Below are 17,219 nucleotides of genomic sequence, written 5' to 3'. Positions count from 1 at the left end.
TTACTAATACCTGCATAACTAATACTCACGTTATTAATACTTGCATAACTAATACACTGATTACTAATACCCACATTACTAATATATGTATAACTCTATCCAGCTATCAAACGACCATTGTTAGTTAATTCAATATAGTAAAAAACATAAATTTATTGAATAATACATAAACTTTTAATATTATTGCACACATAAAAATTGCATCATACATTATTCTTTTTCGTTAGAATGTTGCATTTTTTCGTAAAAAAAAAGTTGTTCATAAAAATAATATATTATATATATGTATATATATATATATATATTATCGATTCAATTATTTCTTTGTTATTTTTGAATAAAATAAAATTAAAATTAATTATTATCCATTTTTTAAAATATAAAATCAACTCACAACAACCAAAATAAAAATAAATTTATTTAATTTAATTTTTCCGTTTAAATTGATTTTACCTAAACCATGAACATGTTGGCAAGAGCATGAAGTACAGCCGACTTCAGAAGGACAGCTTCAAAGGGGAGTGAAAGAGTATGAGAGGGTTTTCCTCTGTAGCTTCAAGGGCTTCTTCACCTGCTTTCACCAATCTCTCTAAACAAAACCAAAATTCCCTCACACCCATTACTCCAAAACCCTCAAATCTTCATTCTGTTGCCACCACTGGCAACCCCATTACTCAACAAAGTTCACCCAGTAAGCCGAAGCCTTCATTCAATTGGAATTCCAACACTTCCATAGCAGCTAAAAAGGTAAACTTTCGAGCAAGTGTTATTGATCATAAGTATTTTTCCCAAATTCTTGCAAGAAAAGACTGGTATTTATTGCTAAACCACGAGTATAAAGCCAAGAGGGTTACTTTGAATCACCAAGAAGTTGTTAGTATTTTGCAAAATCAAGAAAACCCATTACACCCCTTTAGATTTTATATCTGGGTTTTGAAGATTTGTCCCTCTTTTGCGAAGAATCAATCAGTTAAGGTGGTTTTAAGTAATGTACTTTATAGGAAAGGTCCCCTTTTGTTGTCAGCTGAGCTTGTTCAAGATATCAGAAACTCTGGAAATGTAGTTACTGTGGACTTGCTTTGTGTTCTAATTGGTAGTTGGGGGAGATTAGGGTTGGGGAAGTACTGTACTGACATTTTAGAGCAGGTTTCTTATTTGGGGCTCGCTCCTAATACTAGGTTGTATAATGCGGTAATCAATGCGTTGATCAAGTGCAATTCACTTGACTTAGCCTATTTAAAGTTTCAGCTAATGCAGGTAGATAACTGTAAACCAGATAAGTTTACATATAATATTCTCATTCATGGAGTTTGTAAGGCTGGGGTTGTGGAGGAGGCGCTTCGTCTGGTGAAACAGATGGAAGGAGTGGGATACTCTCCCAATGTGTTTACTTACACAATTTTGGTTGAGGGGTTTTGTAATGCTAAAAGGGTGGACGAGGCATTTGAGCTCTTCGGGGTAATGAAGAGTAGGGGTATTGTACCAAATGAAGCTACTGTAAGATCATTGGTTAATGGGGTATTTCACTGTGTGGCACCAGATATGGGCTTTGAATTGTTATCTAGATGGTTAGAGAAAGAACATGTCTTGCCTAATGTAGCTTGTTCTTCCATGCTACATTGCCTTAGTACTAATTTTTTGCCCAGAGAAGCAGCTCAACTTTTAAGAATATCAATTGATAGAGGTTACTTACTGGATAACTCAACTCTTAACATTGCACTGACTTGTTTAATCAAAGGATTGGAGCTTGATGATACTTGTCAGATATTAGACTTCATCACTGTTCGAGGGGTGAAGGTTAGTGTTGATATTTATCTTGCACTTGCTGATGCTCTTTATAAAGGAGGGAGAGTTGAACAGGGGAACAAATATATGGACCAGGTGTTTAAGGATGGTCTTGTATCTAACACATTCTTCTATAACCGGGTCATTGATTGCTTTTGCAAAATCAAAATGATGGACAAAGCATCAGATGCTTTCAAAGATATGCTTCAGAGAGGTGTCACTCCCAATATTGTAACTTTTAACACTCTTATTAGTGGATATTCCAAGGTAGGGGAGGTTAACAAGGTACATGAGCTACTAGTCATACTACTGGAACATGGTTTTCGACCAGACATTTTCACGTTTAGTTCAATGATTGATAGCCTTTGTAGAGTAAATCGCATTGACGATGCTTTAGACTGTCTCACAGAGATGGTCGAATGGGGAGTTGCTCCAAACGCCGTACCATACAATATCTTAATTCGTGCACTTTGTGTCCTCGGGGATGTTGGTAGATCACTGAAATTATTACGAAAAATGCAAGGTGATGGAATAAAGGCAGATGTTTTCTCCTTCAATGCCTTAATTCAAAGTTTTTGTAAGATGAATAAGATTGATGAGGCTCAAAGGCTTCTGATAAGCATGTTGACCCTGGATTTGATCCCTGATAATCATACTTATGGTGCTTTTATCAGAGCCTTATGTAACTTGGGGAGATTTGATGAAGCTAAGAACTTGTTTTTTTCAATGGAAGCAAATGGATGCGTCCCCGATGTTTTGACATGTAAACTATATCTTGATTCACTTATTCAATCAGGCCATACTAAAGAAGCTCAGGATGTTTTAAAGGAGTGCGGGAAAAGGGGAATGCTATTGGAATCCATCACTCCTTCGTAGTATCTTTGATTTAGGAGTGATTATCACTTAATGCTCACAAGCTACACTGCTTGTTAGCCAATCATGAAACCCTTGCTATTGGCCCATCAGGCTGACCAAATGTACTATAGGTATGACTGCTTTCTTGATAAGTTTTTGTAGGTATGCTGCTATGATCTCTTCTCTTTGATTTTCTACTTGTTTTCTTCTTCTTTTGTTTCCCTATGCATTTTTATTTTGTTTATGAATGTCTGTTTCATTTTGATCTCTAAGTTTTTATTTAGCTTTATGCTTTCCCTGTTGATGCATGACAAAGAAAAATCTTATAGCTAATAAAAGTTACCTTTTCCCATCTTGCTCCTCTGGTCATTATAGTTGCAATTATGAATCCCAAATGGTAAAAGATGCTATGTAGGCAAGGACAAAGATGCGTACTTCCAGGCAGAGGAAAAAGTGGGATTTGGTTGTAATAAATTACTAGTCTAATACACTGGAAAGTGGGAATGGATAAGTTTAAAAAGTAAAGGTGCTGCTCTATGGACTGGTGATGCCTCAGATGTCGCCTTTTGTGTATATCATTTGTTCATAAGTGTTCCTATTTAATTGACTAAATAAAATACTAGACTTTTCAATAGATTATAACTGTGTATTCTATTAGGACATATGTTTTTCTCCAAGTTATGAATTAGCTGTGATCTATTATAGTAAGCAGCAATTCTTAATGTAATGTTAATTGAAGGAAAACCCTAAATGTTTTGTTTCCACGTTATGAATTAGCTGTGATCTATTATACTAAGCAACCCTCATAGTTCACTGTAATTGTTTGATTTGCCCTTTTAATTTATGTTGAGGAAAATATGGCTAAAAGACACCTATACTATACCTAAATTTGTTGTAATCATGTGACTTTTCTTTAACAAAACCCTTAGGGGTTGTTTGGTAGTGTGTATAAAAATAATGCTTTATAGAATGTATTAGCAATGCTTGCATTACTAATGCTTGTATTAGTTATACATAGATTATTTCTTATGCATTGTTTGGTTTGGTGTATTAAAAATAACATGCATTGTACAAAAATATTTATTTACAAAAATATCCTCCACAATTATGGTGAAAAAGATGTAAAAGGGATTGAGGGGTAATTGTGTCTTTAAAATGCTAATGCATGCATTAAATCCCTTTGCATTACTAATACCTAGAAATCCATGATATTAGTAATACACTCCCCAATACACAAAAGAGTGTATAACTAATGCAAGTATTAGTTATACATAGCATGAAAAAGTGCACCAAACAAGGTACTTCTAATACATAAAGCTAATGTATACATTAATTTTGCTAATACACTCTACCAAACGACCCCTTACAGTTTTGGGGGGATGGAATGAAGTAGAAGTTTCACTGAACACATTGGTGTGTCTGAAAAGTGAATATGGAACTCATCCAGAAGATGCTTTTCAGTGACGTCATATTGTAGTGACCAATGTTACTATACATTGAACCCTCGAATATGTTCGAAGATCTCAAAATAATATTCCAGTTTGTGGGATAATTTTGCACGATTCCATCGAGAATTGAATTGACCGTTCCTTTATTTCGACTTGAGTATGTAAAGAGAAATTACGGTTGATATTCTAATCAAAATATTAGACATTCCATGCCCTCGGAGAGTGCTATGTCATGCTTGGTCACTGACATATCCTACTTTACTTAATGGGCATGGGTCAATTACGACATGGTCACAGTTATGGAAGCCCAAGACACCTTAGAATGCTGCCTCTGCACATGGAGTGCAGCATCAGGTTCCATCTTAACAGCCTACAATTTAAGAAGGAGGCCTAGAGTTACAGTGAGTTGGTAATGTATGTTTAACAAAGATGGAGGGGATGCTGACTACTTCATTCAACATTGTATTTTTTTTTAGTTTGATTTATCAAAGAATTTCATCAACTAAATATTGTGTAACTTTCTCAAAGAATAGCGATCAGGAACAATCTCCACATTGTAAGCAAACTTCTCGATGAAGTCCTTAGCCAATGCATTCCAGCTAGACCATTGCTTCATTTCTTGGGAGGCAAACAATTCCAAGGTTTCTCTGTTTAAGATTCGGCTAAAGAGTCCCATTAACAAAGCCTCATTCTTACCAGCTCCCACAAGTTGATCACAATACGCTTTCAGATGAGCCAAGGGGTCCTCCAAAAGTGTCAAATTTCGGTATTTTGAACCTTTTCAGAAGTTCCAAATTTGGGTGGATACACAGATCTCCATAGTTCAGTCCAACAACATCTGGAATATAATGGAACTTGTTCATCGCTTTCATAATGTCTTCCTTTATACTCTGCTTGGTCGTTTCTTCTTTGGCCCTCCACTCTTTTTTCTGCACCTCTTAGTGATCGTGTTCGGGATAGGTAGTGTAGCTGTGTAGGGAAGATGTGGTGCTTGGTATAAAGAGCTAGCATGATGTGGGTTAGGGGTGGTTAAGTCGATGGTGGGGGGCTTTTGAACAGGAATAGTGGGTGGGCCATTTGGGACATGTTCAGGAGTTGGATTTGGAGGAGGAAATGGAGTGGAGGCCTTCCATCACTTGGAGTGTTGGCAACAATAGCCAGATTTGATATCTCAACAATTTGTTTCATCAACTGTGCAATCAACTCATTTTGTTCAGTAACAATGGGATCCATTACATCAATTTCAGTCAAGCCGATACTCTTACTGTTATCCGTCATTTTTCTTTGAATAAATTTCGGTTGGGGAAGGAGCCTTTTGGAGCTTTAGATCGCATGAAGTATGGATGCTCGACCAGTTTATCAACACAAATCAATTCTAAATACCTGACAGGGAAAAACAACTCAGACAAATCTGTTAGTCTTTGTTTATAACATATAATGCAAAATATCACATAGAGAGAAAATAAACACATAAGAGTTTCTTTGTTTGAGGACAAGTTAATCCATGAGTATTGGGAGATGATTTAAATAGGCAGGAATTTGTTTATTTGATTTTGGGGCTAGTGAATCAGGAATGTTGACTTGCATTGAGCTAAAGTCTTCTTGCATCTTTCACGGTTGTACTCTCGACAACTGTTGATGTGAACTTACTATTTCCTTGTAAAATGAAGGGGGAGAAGTAAGCTTTTAAAAGATAGGGGTCGGGCATTGAAGGCTGCCTACATATCTCATGAATGAGAAATCAGGTCCTCCGTAGTTCAATTTGAACAGTAGTAATTTTTTTGAAACTTTATTCATTCATAGATCCATTAATATGAAAAGGAAATAACAACGAACTTCATAAATTAAACTACGCCACTCCTGAGACTTCTTGATCTTTTACTCTTAATGGATAATGTTGTGGGGATTCAACCTCAATCTTCCCTATGTTGATGAGATGTTCCAAGTCAACTTTGAAAATACGACATAACTCAATGTCATGTCCAGATGTCCATGATAGAGGAAGACCTTGTCGTCTTCACACCACGCCGAGGAAGTTTTCCACTCAGCCACTACCCCCAAAAGCCACTTTCCATATTCCAGTCTACACAGAACCACATCTTCCCTACACTACCTATCTAGAACTCAATCACTAAAAGGAGCAGGAAAAAGAGTGGAGGGCCAAAGAAAAAATGACCAAGCAGAATATAAAGGAAGAGATGATGATTATATTCCCAATGTTGCAGGACTAAACTATTAAGATATGTGTATCCCTTCAAATTTGGACCCTTTGGGAGGGTTCAAAGTACCTAAATTTGACACTTTTGTAGGAACCTGAAATCCCTTGGCTCATTTGAAAGCATATTGTGATCAACTTGTGGGAGCTGGGAAAAATGAGACTTTTTTAATGCGGCTCTGTAGCCGAATCTTAAGTGGAGAGGCCTTGGAATGGTTTACCTCCCAAGAAATGAAGCAATGGTCTAGTTGGAATGCATTGGCTAAGGACTTCATCGAGAGGTTTGCTTACAATGTGGAGAGATCGTTCCTAACCGCTATTCTTTGGATCAAGTTCAACAAAAATGACGACTCTGATGGGGTTTAAAATATGGTTAGAGGTGGAGTCAAAGTGGCTAGAATTGCAATTAGGAAACAGCCAAATGGATTGCACTTGGAGTTACGGATGTAGTCAAATTGAGCAAATTCGACTAGAAATTGAATAAGACTAATTAATTAACAATCTTCATAATATTAATTAACTCGAAAAATGATCTACTGATTGATTAACAAAACATTTTTAAAAAACATATTAATAAAATTAACAAAACATTTTACACTGTGCGCATCCAAAGGGTAGCAGTTGCGGGTTTCCCTTGTCATAAAAAAAAAATAAATTAATAAAACATTTTAATATATATATAATTTAAATAGGACAAAATAACTGGAAAAATATTTCGAATTTTATAAAACTAATTATTTCCAATCGTTTTATAAGTTAAAGAAGCTCGATGATTAATCTACATTGTGGAGGGCTGAAATTGGGTGTCACCAACATTCCATCATTTTTGAGAAAAATGTACAAGTGAATGGGTGACCGAACAACATCGTTGGCGAATAAGCAATCCAATTAATTGTAGATACAATAATTTTTTCCTTACGGGCCAAAAAATATATATAAAACAAAAATGATGTATATACTTATTTTCTCTCAATATTCTGGAAAGTCTTCAATGATATTGTTCTGTCTTCCTTCTCAAAATGTGAGGATGAATCGAAATGTTAAAAAAAACCGCATGATTTTTTTTTAATGTGGCTGTTCTACTAGTAAGAAGTTGTAGAATCGGATTCCCTTGATACGCGTGTTCCTACCTGAGCTTAAATGGATGAAGTAAGAAGAGCACCGGGGTATACTTCAGCTGTCTGGATTTTGTATTGGACGATAGCATAGCTAGGACCTTTCATGTTCTGATTGAGCCTATGTTCAAACAACTGATGCTTTAATCATTCAGTTGACATCTTGCTGCTAGTCCGTGTTTATGATCTTTCTGGAAAAAGCAGGAGTTTCTGTCAATTTTACCTACTATTAGAGTCCTTCTAGCTTTGAATTAGAGTGTTGTTTTCAATTCATTTTGTTTAATATTTCGTTGGTTACCCCTAGAATGGCGGTAGAGGCAATGACTTATTGGAGGACAAGATGGAGGCCGGAAAAAAAACACCCTGCTTTTCTATACTATTTGGAAAGAAAGGTTTAGTAGAATTGTTTGAAGGATTAAAAACCCATAGATTACCATTTAAGTTCCTTTTGCATCTAATTTGTATTTTTGGTACAACAAGGATACTCCAGTTTGCATGGATAGTTGGCTTCAATTTGAGTTTTAATTATGGTCTACATGGTATATAATGTTTGTATAGCAACCAAGGGTGTTACCTAGCGATTAATGAAGCTGGAACAGACTATGGGAGATCATGACTCAAATTCCAGCTGATACAGAAAACGCAAGTGATTTCTTCCTATTAGTCCAAGTTTTGGTGGCCAGAGTTACCTAATTACTTATAATGATGGAAAGTAGCAGGTAACAAGTCAATTAGTTGAGATGCGACTGATTCTAACACTACCGTTATCAAAAACAATAGAAATTTATAATGTTTGTATATACGCATTTTCTTTGTGTTGTATCAATAATATAATTTTGAATATAAAAGGAGGTACAAGTTTGAAGAATAGGATGTTGGCTGTTCCAATAGGACAACGTTGTCCATATCAAACATTCGAATACTTGGAGATTTTGTAGTGATAATGATCTTGCAGAATTGATAGATACGTGATGCAGATATCTGAAGTGTGATTCCCTGCCATAGTTAACACTTGGATAACTCTTGTTGAACAACTTTATACGATAAGACTGAGGTGGTGTTGCCTAGCTATCCTAAATGTTAGGTACACTATAAAAGAGATGTTACACAGGCTGACAGGCACTCCAAATCTCATGGCTATGATGCACGCCCTTTACTTTTAGTAGATTTCTGCTCTACCTCTCAAGTCTTGAGGTTCAAAGGAATTCCAATCTTTTAGTAGTTGAAAGTTAATAGAATACTCCGCCACTAGGCATTACTTTAGGTACTCCTAGTATAAGTGTGTTCGTATTATATTTTTCTTGTTTTTAGGACTCCTGTCAGAGAAGTGTTTGGGGGTTAGAATTTTCACTTGTGCATTTATGTGTCTGCGCCTCTGGTGTAGTAGTAGTATTTTTTTTGTATGAGGATCGACTGTGCTTTTCCAAGGAGAAGCAGTCTTAGATTGACCTGCCCTGGAGAAACAGCAAGATTATCTTTTATCTCTTCTGTAGAAATCTTGATATTTTATATCTGCTTGGATAGAATGATATTGTTTTAGCTGGTTTACTTTTTAATTTGCTTGTATTGGATGGCACAAAGTTCCAAATTATATATCTCCTCTGTGAAATGTTGCTGTTCTACATCTATGTGGATTGAGATTGTGGTAATATTTGACATTTCAACTCAATTTTCCCCTAAAATGAGGATGAAGACTTTTAACTTTTAGTTATTTTCGCTTTTACTTATGTTTTTCACAGGATGGGAATGGGCTGAGAAAGCAAGCATCATGGCCAGCTATCTTCTGATCTAAAAGAATTGTTATATTACTTGTTTTTCCGTGAGATGGGGAAAAAATATGTTGGTGCTTTGTATTAAACACCTCTCTTGATCTTAAGAAATCTGATTTTCATTTCAAGGACCTGACTAAAGGAAAAAGAAGGAAGTTACTGGCGTTGTCTTATCAATGACAAAGTCCAAACAGATTTTTCTACCTGTTATAGATAATTCACCGTGAATATGAAGATGGAGCTCCTTGTTTAGGTCTCTCATGCATTAAACCTGGGTGTTAGTTTATAAAAAGTTTTTTCTCTGACTTCTTAAACGATGAATAGTTTTTTCTTCCTTTTCATCTTTATTCTTGTCTAGGTGGAGTTGACAGTAATCATGACTGATTTCAGTTTGTGTTCATGCAGCTTTGATGAAGTTTTCTCTCTACTAATTCCGTCAGCCATGTAAAGAAGGCCAAACATAAGTCAACAAGCAGTATAGGCTCCTGACATGTGCCTTTAGCCCCTTGTAATGTAGGATATGGAGATATTTGATTGTCTCTGTTAGTTGAGAACTTTTATCTCAGCATGTATGATTAAAAAAAAGTATCGATGTTCTGTTCTAAGTTGGCCTTTTGAGGTTAGGATGGTTATTCGTTTGGGGTTAAAAGGAGAAATGTGTAATGACAAGTTCAATCAATACCGATCGAGTACTTAGCCGAGCAGATTAGTAAAAGGAAGGATTACGAAGAAGTGATGCTGTCCCTTTTAACATTTTCTTTGGAAGCTGAGGTTGGTCTTTGCCATATTTCGTTAGGTTCTTCCTATATTTCCAGAAGTCCTCCTGGCTAAGAAATCATCAAGACACAATCCCCTGTATCAATGTATTTCTATGAGAAACCATAGCATGTTTCCTCTTGGAAATTTGTTATATGTATTAGCAAATTCAGTTTGTTCTGTCACATATAATATTTCACTAATGTGAACACTTCAAGATGAATTGTTGATATGCTTATCTAAGTAACAAAATTAGGTCTTCATACTATCACTTATTCTTACCCACCAAAGCTACCATATCTAGTTTATTTCTCTGAGGTTAGGTGTTGTGTTGCTTCTTCTCACCTAAAATTATAAGTTATTCTATCCTTCCATGTAACCCTCCCTTTGAAGAGAGTGTGTGATGGTTGGGATTCCTTCTTTATTAACTAAACATCTCGGATTCAGATGTAGGAATAAAAGAAACTTTTGGTAGGAAGCGTTTTGCCCTTAGTAAGCCTGATTTTGAAATTCGTTTTCTATCAGTGTTACATCAACATCCTGGCTTCAGATGCAGTACTAAGTACTATAAAGTGTAACTTGTGGGGCAAGGATGGATCTTTTTAGGTTTGATTTTCAATGCAAAATACGTCAAGCAAGTAAAGTCTAGTTAGTTCAACTTAATTAGTCACTCACCTTTTTAGACCATCCAATATTTTAACTTTCCATCGAGCAGATCACCCATTGCTTTTACTTTTCCCCATGGAATTTATCTTTGTTTTACTTGACTATTGTAGATTCTTCAACCATAAGCTTCATTAACATTCCATACCATAATTGTAAACTTCTAATATATATTTCTTCAATCATCCTGCAGGTAGAACATTACGCAACATGAAGCATTCTCTTCAAGCTTTAACCCTGACCTGTTTCTTGTTTTTCCCATTCACACTAGGTGACATATATACTTTCTACTTTTCTTCGAGTTAATTTCTACTTTTGAGATAGTAGTGCTATTATCTCAAAAACTAACTTTCTTTGTTGAAGAAAATTGGAATCGAGAATAAAGATGGCTTTCTAAGACAATAATAACTAGTAATTAGTTGAGTAATCGACCATATGAGAAATCAACCCCTTTTCTTCTTGCTCCGTTATATTGCTGATTTATTTTCATATATATGACATTAATGTAAATTGTTGTTTGATAGGTAAAGCAGATGATTATGAGGGTCAAACCGCCGCTGCAGGAGTACTTGGAAATGAATATTTGCCTAACTACGGAGATTCACATCAATATGGTGGTGGCACAATTGATGCTCAACCTGACTATCTTTTCTCTAAAGCATTGCTATGTTTCACTGATAAGCATGTAAGTCCCATGCAAATGATGGATGTTCTCACTTTATCTTTGGTCTATTTCGCCGACATGATTTTGGATAACTTGAATACAATTTGAAATGCAATAATGGATGAGTAACTTAGTTCAAATATTGAAGCTGCAGATATACAGTAGTTGTGAGGAGTCTTATAGATTGACTGAGACAGGGGAGCTCCATGTACCACCTGAATATACCGATCAATACTGCAGAGGACCCTGCTTAGAGGAGACTCACCATGTGCTTAATTGTCTTGGAAGCATACTCTCGCACTTCAGATTTTATAATAAGGCCACCATTAGAGCAGTCGAAGAGACTATCAAGGAGGGATGTAGCTATGGCCCTGAAAGAGGTCAAACTTTCTCCACTTTACTATACAAAAGTGTCCAGTATGTTCTGTTGAAAAACATATTGGATATCATTAATTTGTTTCGAGCTGGGAGTATTTTTTTAAAGAAACAAATGTTTAATTTATATACGCTGACAATATACTATTCAACGTGTTTGAACCTTGTTGTCTCTTTATCGAAGTTGAACTCATTCTGAAATTTGTCGACAGGTCTTTTCAATGTTGCTGAGCACATCCTAGCTTATGATAACGCTGCTTTTCGTGCTTCAAAGTCGTCCATGCTGCATAGCTTTGTTCTGATGACTTTGGCCCTTATTTTCTTCCTTTGAAGCAACGTTCACAAGTGAAGATATTGCTGGAAAAACTAGCTTCTGATTTACACGCAACGCTTGTTGTTTAATTTGACTAGTGTGTTGATCATGTAGTATTAGTAAACAAAAGTTCATTTATTGGAAATTCTTGTTCCATATGAATTGTTGTAGTCTTGTAGATATACATCCAAAACTCTTGAAAGATACAACTGTACGTTCTTTCTTGAATGATATCTAGTAAGTTTTTTCCTTAATTGCCAGTTATCTTTACTAATCTTAATGTCTAGAACTTGCATTAACTTTATTCTGAAGAAAGGGAAGGGCTCCCAAAGATATTAATATTAATTGTGATTGATGAAAGAAACAACGGAACATAACAGGAGATCAGGAACATAACAGGAGATCAGTTACCGCGATTAAAATACAACAGTTGCAACCTACTTTGATTCAAAAGAAACGCGACCGGATTGGCAACAAAATCTGTCTCTCCTTGATACATGAAAGTCCCCATAAACTAAACTGAAAGGGGCTCATCCATTCTCTCTCTCTATATATATATAATAGTTAAAAACTCATCAATTTCCTGTTGACGAAACTCTGCATTCTATTCCATCAATGACTTCTTTGAAGGAACTCTGCATCTTCTCAAGAAATGTTACAATCTTCCTCTCAAAATCAAGAACCCAAGTTTCTGTTTTCTTCACTCTCTTCTTCTTCACCTTAACTCTCCTCATTTTCTTCTCCTCTCCCTCCGCCGTCACCACCAAGATTCTTGCTTCTCGTCTTCACTCCCACTCATTTTCTTCCATTCATGAATTTGACTTCGTACCAGTATCTGATACTCACACAACTAGCAGTACAGTTTCAGCACCCACAAACTTCCCAACAAAATCTTGGATTTTCAATGTTACTATTCAAGAAGATGACAAATCTTGTGATATTTTTGATGGTGAATGGGTCAGGACAATGATCTTCATCCGCTTTACAAACCGGGTTCTTGTCCGTTTATCGATAATTCTTTCAACTGTTTCAAGAATGGACGTCGTGATACAGAGTATCTCAGGCTTAAATGGAAGCCACATGGTTGCGAAATCCCAAGGTTAAATTCTTGATTTATAATCCCCTGTTTTTTCTCACAAATGCATCTTCTTGTTGAATTCATCTCTTTTTTAATAGGTTTGATGGGTTGAAAATGCTGAAGATGTTAAAGGGGAAAAAATTGGTTTTTGTTGGAGATTCATTGAACAGAAACATGTGGGAATCTCTGGTTTGTGCTTTGAGAAACTCACTCATTGACAAGAACAGAGTGAATGAAGTTTCGGGCCATCGTCAGTTCAGAAGTCAAGGATTTTATTCCTTCAAATTTAAGGTTCAATGAACTATTTATACTACTAGTAATTAATGATTTCAAGTTTCTTGAATGATATATGTTTTGTTATGTGTAGGATTTCAAATGTTCAATTGACTTCATAAAATCCCCATTCCTAGTTCAAGAATGGAGGTTTTCGGATAAAGCTGGAGCACGTTGTGAAACTCTACGACTCGATACAATCCATGGCTCTCTTACTAAGTACCATGATGCTGACATTATCATCTTCAATACTGGTCATTGGTGGACTCACCAGAAAACTCAGAAAGTGTATAGACTATCAATCTTGTGTTTGCTGATTTTGTTCTTTTTTTTTTCTTCCAAGAAATGATTTTTATTAATTTCTCTGTTTAGGAATAATTACTTTCAAGAAGGGAATCATGTGTATAACAGATTGGAAGTGGCAGATGCATATACTAAGGCATTGAAAACATGGGCAAATTGGGTTGATACAACTATCAACAGCACCAGAACTAGGGTGTTTTTTAGGGGATACTCAGCTTCTCATTTCAAGTAAAACTTCTCTTTTTTCGATAGTCTAATGACTCTTTTTAACCGCTATGCTTTCTTCATTATTTTCTTATTATTTTGCTTGGATTTGATATACTTGAGGGTCTTTCAAAAACAATTTCTCTTCTACCTTCACGATGTAGTTCTCTCCAGACCCCATTTTGTGGGATGTTATGTTGTTGTTTGATAGTCTGATGAGGGATAGCTCCCTTTTTGGCAGAGGTGGTCAATGGAACTCAGGAGGAAACTGTGATGGGGAGATGAAACCGATAATAAACGAGACTCAATTAGGTCCATATCCATGGATGATGAGAGTTCTTGAATCAGTAATATCAGAAATGAAAACACCAGTTGTTTATCTCAACATTACAAAGATGACAGACTATAGAAAAGAAGGACACCCTTCAATTTTCAGAGAGGCAAAATCAAAGAGGAGGCCAGGGATGTTTCAAGACTGCAGCCATTGGTGCCTTCCTGGTGTACCAGATTCTTGGAATCAGCTACTTTATGCAACTTTGCTTCAATCACAGCAAAAGTTTTCCCATCCCAAATAAGCCATCATTCTCTCTTGGCCTTTTTCACTAAGGTCTTGTAATGTGTAAATATGATCAAATGCACATTTTTGCTTTAAAATTTGGTTCCAAGTGATTACCACAGTCACATGAAGTTGGAGGAAAGTTGTTTTCATAGCAAATCCACAAATTTGTTGTCTTTTTTCTATCGTCTCGTAGTTGCAAAACTATTAATCTCTTCGTCTCAATTTATATGTAGTTTGACATGTATTTACCAACTTTGAACTCTTGACGTAGTGGTTAGGAGGAAACTCTTTAACCAATCAAGTTTGACTTGACATAAAATTTATGAAAGACAAATTTTTGAAACTTGTGGTATAAAATAAGTTTGAGATGTATGTGACTACAAATAATGTCATTAAGGGCACAATGAGGATTTTAAAATTAAACTGTTATTAAATATAGAAATACATCATTTTTTTAGACTCGTTAAAAAAAATGAGTCAAATAAATTGAGATAGAAAAAGTCTACTTTATCTACCATTCTAGGTGAATGTGTTAGTCCTATTATATTTTAAGAGTCCAATAATTTATTTTACTAGGATTATGTATATCTTTTTTTAAAAATAAATATATTGAATTGTAATAGAGAAAATACATAATTACCCCATCGAACTTATACCCTTTTTAAAAGTAGACACCTTAAGTTTGCGGGGGTTCTATTACCCTACGAAACTATTTTTAACCATGATAAATACACCCTTTTAACCCATTTTCAGAGTATGTGCAATCTCAAATTCAAGAGGCACATAAAAGAGTAGAAATTAATCCCAAAGCCAATGTTTTAGTGCCATGTGGCATACCAATTAAAAAATTTCTTTTCTTTATTAAATAGACTATTTTCCATCTTCTACAAACCTCCATTGATGGCCATTGAAGTGCCCTCCATGTTCAACCAAAAAAAATTCTCTTATCTCAATTCAATAGTTCGATCTATAAACGTGAGATGCCATATGAACTTTTGGAGTTGGCAAGTTCTCGAAAAGTTCCTTTTCTGTATCAACTAAAATACTCTGTTTATAAATTCACTATTTCTTTCTCTAAGTACCCAACAATCTGATAAGCTAATTTGGGGACGCCAAATATGAATGAGTTGAAGAATACACCTTGGACTGCAAAGACTAATGCACGTTCGTACCATTTAGGGTTTCATAACGGATAGATCGATGAAGGACATGAGATGCATCCGTTTGTTCCCTGCTTCTTCGAAGAGGGTTTTGATCACAGTAAGCCCGTATTGTTTACTTAACTTGATAACATTTGTGTACCCATAAACAAAGAAGATGCCATTTGAGTTGTCACTGCTATGAAATTCTCCAATGATGGAGCTTCTTCAATCTGCCAGCGTAAAAGTCATACAAACATCTGTAATGGAGTTTCTAAAATTCTCTAGTCGTCATGATTTATGTACAAAATATTTAAGATAAAAAAGGGAATTTGTCAAAATTTTGAACGGATCTGAGTTTTACCCAACCCTTTATTAAAGAGCCAAGAAAAAATACAGTTACATTAATTTATTTGGAGGTGAGACACACTCGTTGGCAATGAGGTTGTAGATGATGTTAAAATGATGTATTTAGTGTGGTTGAAAATAATTTCGTGGGGTAATAGGACTTTCACGAACTTAAGGTGTCTACTTCAAAAAGGGGTATAAATTCGATGGGGTAATTATGTATTTTATCACTGTAATATATTGATTATAATTTGTTTCATGTGATTTTCAAATATGTAGTTTTTATTTTGAATCTTTTTAAAGAATATATAGATATATTGAAATTCACATGTTACATGTACATTGATCATCGTAAGTATATTTTCCCTTCTTTTATGAAAATTGTAATTGAATGTATATAAAACGGAAAAGGGTATGAAAATGATTTAAATTAAAAAATTTCATATCACCTATAGAATCATAATTGCTTTTAATGTCAATTTTAGAATAAAAAATGCCCCTTCTTTCATATAGTGGAACATACGTAAATTTGATTAAATAAATGGTGTTGATTTATTCGTTCATGTGACACCAACCATAAATATTTCGACAGATCTAGCTTCTTGGAATTCTTTTTATGAAAAGATGCCGAAAAATAATTTTAATGGATTTTAAATTGAGAGTTAGCCTGAAATAGCAAAACCTATATATATATTAAAGAGTCAAGTTCACTAGGTTAGAAATCATACTTCAACCACCCACAAAGTTCAAATGAAACAACCTAAGAGTCATACTAGTCTATATTATAACTTAAAGGACCTTTTGATACGTCGATAAAATTATTTCTAGATTATAGTTCGTAGAGTAATTTATTTCATTTGAAAGGTGGGATAAAATAATCTCAAACTGAATGAGATAAGATGGGATAGTTAGAATTAAATTTGAGATTAGATTTACTCTATGCTTAGTTGGCAGCATAAATTTATCTCGAGATAAATGTATACCGTAAATCAAACATCATATAAATTTAATATCAAATATAATCCTAAGATATCTCACCTTATCCGAGACAAAAAGTTCAAGAAAAACTTGATGGTTATAATTCAATTTCTCTGTTAGGTTCTTGTGGAATAATTGATGTTTTGAAAATTAGAAGTGCCTAAAAATTCTAGATTTAAAAACGCCCAATTGATCTTGTAACAATCTTTTGAGTTAAAAATATTTAATTTACTTTTTGTTGTAAATATATTTATGTGGATGTCCATAACTTCAAGGTGTAATTACACAACACCTCCATAACCTTCATTCTTGATATTTCTTCATAACTTACATGGGTAATGTCTCCATAACTTTCATGGTTAAGGTCATGTTTATGACT

The 17,219-nt window shown here is 34.9% G+C and overlaps 2 protein-coding genes and 1 pseudogene across 2 annotated transcripts; all 3 read left to right on the top strand.

Annotated features, from left to right (window-relative positions):
• The first annotated feature begins 480 nt into the window (after window positions 1-480).
• On the top strand, window positions 481-9,221 carry LOC125844802 (putative pentatricopeptide repeat-containing protein At3g16890, mitochondrial). The gene is made up of 2 exons (XM_049524141.1): window positions 481-2,771; window positions 9,158-9,221. The coding sequence occupies exon 1, from the start codon at window positions 532-534 to the stop codon at window positions 2,659-2,661; it is 2,130 nt and encodes a 709-aa protein (XP_049380098.1). The 5' UTR covers window positions 481-531; the 3' UTR covers window positions 2,662-2,771; window positions 9,158-9,221.
• A 1,293-nt stretch (window positions 9,222-10,514) lies between these two features.
• On the top strand, window positions 10,515-12,094 carry LOC125844810 (uncharacterized). Its single transcript, XM_049524148.1, has 4 exons — window positions 10,515-10,877; window positions 11,131-11,291; window positions 11,425-11,650; window positions 11,858-12,094. The coding sequence occupies exons 1-4, from the start codon at window positions 10,817-10,819 to the stop codon at window positions 11,974-11,976; spliced, it is 567 nt and encodes a 188-aa protein (XP_049380105.1). The 5' UTR covers window positions 10,515-10,816; the 3' UTR covers window positions 11,977-12,094.
• A 467-nt stretch (window positions 12,095-12,561) lies between these two features.
• Window positions 12,562-14,494, top strand: LOC125844805 (protein trichome birefringence-like 4; annotated as a pseudogene).
• The last annotated feature ends 2,725 nt before the right edge of the window (window positions 14,495-17,219 follow it).

The sequence above is a fragment of the Solanum stenotomum genome, chromosome 11, assembly GCF_019186545.1.
Source record: "Solanum stenotomum isolate F172 chromosome 11, ASM1918654v1, whole genome shotgun sequence".
NCBI classification, from domain to species: Eukaryota; Viridiplantae; Streptophyta; class Magnoliopsida; order Solanales; family Solanaceae; genus Solanum; species Solanum stenotomum.
The sequence above is the reverse complement of the archived record's forward strand: the minus strand, read 5'-3'. Positions and strand labels throughout refer to the sequence as shown.

What these genes read in the sequence shown, in the direction of transcription:
- LOC125844802 (XM_049524141.1), top strand. Translation starts at nt 532, where the DNA reads ATGAGAGGGTTTTCCTCTGTAGCTTCAAGGGCTTCTTCACCTGCTTTC.
- LOC125844810 (XM_049524148.1), top strand. Translation starts at nt 10,817, where the DNA reads ATGAAGCATTCTCTTCAAGCTTTAACCCTGACCTGTTTCTTGTTTTTC. An exon ending in TATGTTTCACTGATAAGCAT is followed by an intron (nt 11,292 to 11,424) that starts GTAAGTCCCATG and finishes TTGAAGCTGCAG; the next exon opens with ATATACAGTAGTTGTGAGGA. An exon ending in TAGCTATGGCCCTGAAAGAG is followed by an intron (nt 11,651 to 11,857) that starts GTCAAACTTTCT and finishes ATTTGTCGACAG; the next exon opens with GTCTTTTCAATGTTGCTGAG.